Genomic DNA, 6,000 nt, shown 5'->3' on the forward strand with positions numbered 1-6,000 from the left:
AAGATTGGACACAATGTTGGGTCAGAATCGAAGAAGACATACATTAAAAATTACACTAGATCAAATTATTTTTTTAAAATTCAAGGGTAAACACTTGCCTATCCCAAATTTTTTTATGGATCTGTCCCTACCAATAGCTTTATTCTTTTTGCTAAGCGAGTTCTTATTGAATAAGGGAGGAGAAAGTTAAATACCTGTAGCTAATCCAGACACAGCATCAAATAATTTCATAATAAGTGGTCTCTTTACTAAACAAAAGAGGAGGCATTTCAACCTTTTTTTTAAAGGTGGGATTGAGCGTTTCAATTTTAAATATCCATCAGTCAAATTCCGAACTTGCAATTTTTTATACAAAAAAGTATTGGAATAATTGGTTTCGAACTTCAATTTCAATAATTGGTTTCGTGCTTGATCGAGTAGACTCCACAGTTTCAAAATAATTAAGTATAGAATAAATAAAATAAAGTAAAAAAAACAAGTGTTCTTACGAAAAAGGAAAAAAGTTGGAAAATAATCTATGAGTTCATACAGAATTACTGGAATAATGATATCGAGATGTTTTATGTATCATGCAAGACTTCTATGAGCACCGAAAGGGCTTTGAGCAATCTAAACAATGCCAATATAATCAAACATTAATTGAAACATGAATGGGACAACGGTCAATTCTTTTATGAGAAAGACAAAATTGTTAATAATATGTAGATTGACCAACTGTCCCGATGTAATTAAAAATTTCTTGATTCTTTGTTCGATTAGAAAATTTTGTTAGAGAAAATAAAAATAAATAATAACATTCAAAATTTCAAATTCTTAAGAAAAACAAATTAAGATAAAAGAGACTAGAATTTAAATGAAAACTAAATTGTTTAATTGCTCATTCTTATTTGTTAATTTTTGTTTCAAATACAAAATATTCCCAATTAATGATCAAATATTTTTTTTCAAATAATAATAAATCAATAAACTAACCAATACGCAATGCTAACATACATATGCAGTGAATATATTATGTGGCTTTATTCAATGTGTCATTCTATATGGTGTTTGATATGAATGCCAATTTTATATCAGGATAACGATTTTACCTGACAATCAATTATCGATTTTATATGGCGTTTGATGTGCAGAAAAAAAGGTATTCTCATCTATCGAGTTAAAATTTTCGGATCTACACCCAAAGCCCACATTCATAATTGAAGAAGCCCTCTTCACAGTGAATTCCCCAAACCAGTGCTTTCTTTATAGTGCGAGAATCTCTCCTCTAGTCTCTACTGCGACCAAGATTCAATCCTAAACAATCACATCTAACTTGGTTTTATCGATGAATGCCAAGGCAGCCAAACCTTTGGGTGGTCACCTGGAGAGATTGGTCAGGAAGAGAATCCAAGCTGGACAGATCACACAGCTGCCCGAGGCCGTCTCTCTCTTCCATCGTCTCCTCTCCCCACAAAATCACCCACCATCCATTCTTACCATCAACAACCTTCTTGCCACCATTTCTAGAATCAAACACTCCAGCCGCTACTCAGCCGTACTCAACCTTTTTAATCGCTTGAAGTGTACCAGAGATAGAGGCGTCTCTCCCACCATCCATACCTTCAGCCTTGTCATGGATTGTTGCCGACGCATGGGTCGAGCGGATCTTGGATTCTGTGTGCTTGGTCAGTCCTTGAGAGAAGGATGTGGTGTTGATAGCATCATGTTTGGCTCCCTGATCAAGGGACTCTGTGAATTGAAACAGATTGGGCTTGCAGTTAAGGTGTTTGCTAAAATGCCTCTCATGGGATGCGTTCCTGATTTGATCATTTACAACACTTTAATTGAAGGGGTTTGCAGCACCGGTGACACCAGACTTGGGCTTGAGCTGTGTCGTCGGATGGCAAAAGAAGTGGGTAGTTCCAAACCTGATGTTATTACTTATAGCAGTCTAATCCATGGCTTTTGCAAAGAGGGTGAAATTGATATGGCAGTAGAGGTCTTTACGGAGATGGCTGCTCAAAAAGTGAGGCCCAACGTGATCACTTGTACCATTCTCATTGATGGCCTGTGCAAAAATGGTGATGTAATTACAGCACAGAAGGTGTTTGTTGAAATGCCTGCTTGTAAACTTGTTCCTGATTTGCATACCTACAGCAGTCTTATTCATGGTCTCTGCAGCCAGGGTGACACAAATAGTGGTTTGAGGATGTTTGATGACATGGCTGCTAAAGGTGTTGTTCCAGATGCAATCACCTACAACATTCTCATTCATAGTCTGTGTAGCCAGGGTAACACTCATAGTGCTCTCAGAATGTTTGATGAAATGGTTGCGAAAGAAGTTGCTCCCGATGTCTATACCTACAATGGTCTCATTCTTGGATTTTGTGGACTTGGTGATATCAACAAGGCTTTTGAAATATATGACAAATTAGTTGGCTCTGGGCTTCAAGCGAATGAGATCACATATAATACCTTAATAGATGGTTGTTGCAAAGAGGGGTCCTTCTTGCGTGCTTCGGAGCTTCTTCGGGATATGAGAGATAGAGGAGTGATGCCAGATGTTGTCACATACAGTTCAATTATCCATGGGATTTCTGCTGTCGGTGACTGGAACCGTGCCATTGGGGTATTCCGTGATATGGTAAGTCAAGGCATATCACCTGATGTAGTCACTTTCAATGCATTAATAGATTCCTTATGCAAGCAACAATTAACTTGTGATGCTGAGAAGCTGGTTGGTTTTATGGAGGAAAGAGGGGTGAAACCTGATGTAATCACTTACAATGCACTGTTGCAGGGTTATGTGCTAGAAGGCCGCCTGGATGAAGCAGCTGAATTTTTAGAAAGTATGGATTTAAAAGGCATTAAGCCAAACAAACGCAGTTATAATACCTTAATCAATGGCTATTGTAAAAATAACAGAATCAGAGAGGCTCTACATTTGGCCGAGAAGATGATGGAGCAAGGCCTTAAGCCTGATGATGTCACCTTTGATATACTTCTAAATGCAGTAAGCAATCATGAGAGTCCGGTTGAAATGAAGAAACTTATTTCGGAGATGAGAGATGTTAGAAAAGATGAAGATGAAAAGCAATAGCTATTAATAATATTAATTGTTGTACGTGTTAATTATGTGAAAATGCTTAGTCGTACTGTAATTTTGTGGGATAATGTGTGTGCTCATGTATGTTTAAAAAAAAAGTATTAGTTTTGTAATGTATGATTTTATTTTTCTTTTTCGAGAATTCTGACATATGCTGATGATTTTATTTTTCGCTTGTTATTTTAGTTGTGGTCAGCACTGGGTCTTGAAATCTATCCAAGGAATTTGGTTTGTGAATTGGTAATTGGTTAATTTAAGGAGGCATTTGGATATTGCCTTGGTTAGTTCGTGGCGGCTGTAAGCAGTCACAGAACCTATATCCTCATGTTGCATGACACACCAAAATTAACCTAAAATAGAATTGTTTTTGTCCTTGTCTCGAATATTAGGGGTTGTTTGCCAGCTGAATTTAGAATGGAGTATGAATTAAATAGCATCTTGATTACTCACCTTGTACTGTAGAACTTCATTTCAACTCGTTTTCTCTCTAACCATGCAACTCAAATTAAACGGGGGTAGATCACTGGAACTCAAGTTAAGCTTTGAATCTCCAGTTTTTTTAAACTTAATAATTCCTTGCTTTGGTCCAGGTTTCAGTATTAATCAATCTTAATCTCGATTGTTAGTTCAAAAGAGTTTATCTTATGAATTTGTCAAAACCTTGATATTTGTTACAATATTTGCATTTCATTTTCAATTGCTCAGCGTTAATTTCAGAAGGATTTTTTTAATTGGACTATTTGTGTGTATTTTGTGCTTATGTACTATATTCATTTGTGTGTATTTAATTGGACCATATTGACAGGCGTTTCTCCTTTCCTTCTCAAATCTCAAGACAGAAGGACAGCTCACAGACAACAGACGAGGCTATTCAATAATTTATGGCACCATTTTATAGATTGTGTTTTGAAAGAAATAATGTTTGTTTTAATCACACAAAGCTTAACAATGATAGATTTTTGGCTGCAATGATCATGACTTAGCATCTGAACAGATGTGTTATATATCAAATTATTCCTGTTGCAGTTGAATAGTGGAGGACACTTGTGCTGCTACAGGTGTACCAGTAAGGGAGAATTAATTAACTGAGGAAGAAAGTAGTAATTAATATTTATATAATGGACATATTTTTGCTTATATAAAATACTGGGATATCACGATATAAGATTCCTCTTGCATGTTAGGATAATAAACTTCTATATTTCAAAAAATTCAAATAAATATCCATGCCATTAATGTGAAACGTATTATTCCTCAGTGCATTGAACAATAGACCAATTATTATTCAGTGCATTCAACATATTTGAACCGCATCGATTTTTTGCTTGTGAGTAACTGATAGACCCAAAATAATTCCAATTTTTTCATTAATTGAAAAAAAAAAAAAATCACGATAGGGGATCGATTAGGTGAAATTTTGAAATATAAGTAAAACAGGATCGTTTATCCTATTCCACGGACAAGACAATTTATTCCTTCCTCCTAATTCAAAAATTTTCGGATCTACACCCAAAGCCCACATCCGTAATTGAAGAAGCCCTCTTCACAGTGAATTCCCGAAACCAGTGCTTTCTTTATAGTGCGAGAATCTCTCCTCTAGTCTCTACTGCGACCAAGATTCAATCCTAAACCCTCACATCTAACTTGGTTTTATCGATGAATGCCAAGGCAGCCAAACCTTTGGGTGGTCACCTGGAGAGATTGGTCAGGAAGAGAATCCAAGCTGGACAGATCACACAGCTGCCCGAGGCCGTCTCTCTCTTCCATCGTCTCCTCTCCCCACAAAATCACCCACCATCCATTCTTACCATCAACAACCTTCTTGCCACCATTTCTAGAATCAAACACTCCAGCCGCTACTCAGCCGTACTCAACCTTTTTAATCGCTTGAAGTGTACCAGAGATAGAGGCGTCTCTCCCACCATCCATACCTTCAGCCTTGTCATGGATTGTTGCCGACGCATGGGTCGAGCGGATCTTGGATTCTGTGTGCTTGGTCAGTCCTTGAGAGAAGGATGTGGTGTTGATAACATCATGTTTGGCTCCCTGATCAAGGGACTCTGTGAATTGAAAAAGATTGGGCTTGCAGTTAAGGTGTTTGCTAAAATGCCTCTCATGGGATGCGTTCCTGATTTGATCATTTACAACACTTTAATTGAAGGGGTTTGCAGCACCGGTGACACCAGACTTGGGCTTGAGCTGTGTCGTCGGATGGCAAGAGAAGTGGGTAGTTACAAACCTGACGTTATTACTTACAACAGTCTAATCCATGGCTTTTGCAAAGAGGGTGAGATTGATATGGCAGTAGAGGTCTTTAAAGAGATGGCTGCTAAAAAAGTGTGGCCCGATGTGATCACTTGTTCAACTCTCATTGATGGCCTCTGCAAAAATGGTGATCTTATTACAGCACGGAAGGTGTTCGATGAAATGCCTTCTTGTGGGCTTGTTCCCAATTTGCATACCTACAACAGTCTTATCTATGGCCTCTGCAGACAGGGTGACAAACATGGTGATATCAACATGGCTTTTGAAATATATGACAAATTAGTTGGCTCTGGACTTCAACCAAATGTCTTCATATATACCACCTTAATAGATGGTTGTTGCAAAGAGGGGGCCTTCTTGCGTGCTTCAGAGCTTCTTCAGGAGATGATAGATAGAGGAGTGATGCCAGATGTTTTCACATACAATTCTATTATCCACGGGATTTCTGCTGTCGGAGACTGGAACCGTGCCATTGGGGTATTCCGTGATATGGTAAGTCAAGGCATTTCACCTGATGTAGTGACTTTCAATGCATTAATAGAATCGTTGTGCAAGCAACGATTAACTTGTGAAGCAGAGAAGCTGGTCAGTTTTATGGAGGAAAGAGGGGTCAATCCTGATGTAATTACTTACACAGCACTGTTGCAGGG

The 6,000-nt window shown here is 37.9% G+C and overlaps 1 protein-coding gene across 1 annotated transcript; it reads left to right on the top strand.

Moving 5' to 3' along the window:
* The first annotated feature begins 1,252 nt into the window (after nucleotides 1-1,252).
* On the top strand, nucleotides 1,253-3,265 carry LOC144560172 (uncharacterized). The gene has a single exon (XM_078309355.1). The coding sequence runs from the start codon at nucleotides 1,325-1,327 to the stop codon at nucleotides 3,077-3,079; it is 1,755 nt and encodes a 584-aa protein (XP_078165481.1). The 5' UTR covers nucleotides 1,253-1,324; the 3' UTR covers nucleotides 3,080-3,265.
* The last annotated feature ends 2,735 nt before the right edge of the window (nucleotides 3,266-6,000 follow it).

This window comes from Carex rostrata, chromosome 10, assembly GCF_964058835.1.
Source record: "Carex rostrata chromosome 10, lpCarRost1.2, whole genome shotgun sequence".
In the NCBI taxonomy this organism is placed as follows: domain Eukaryota; kingdom Viridiplantae; phylum Streptophyta; class Magnoliopsida; order Poales; family Cyperaceae; genus Carex; species Carex rostrata.

What these genes read in the sequence shown, in the direction of transcription:
- LOC144560172 (XM_078309355.1), top strand. Translation starts at nt 1,325, where the DNA reads ATGAATGCCAAGGCAGCCAAACCTTTGGGTGGTCACCTGGAGAGATTG.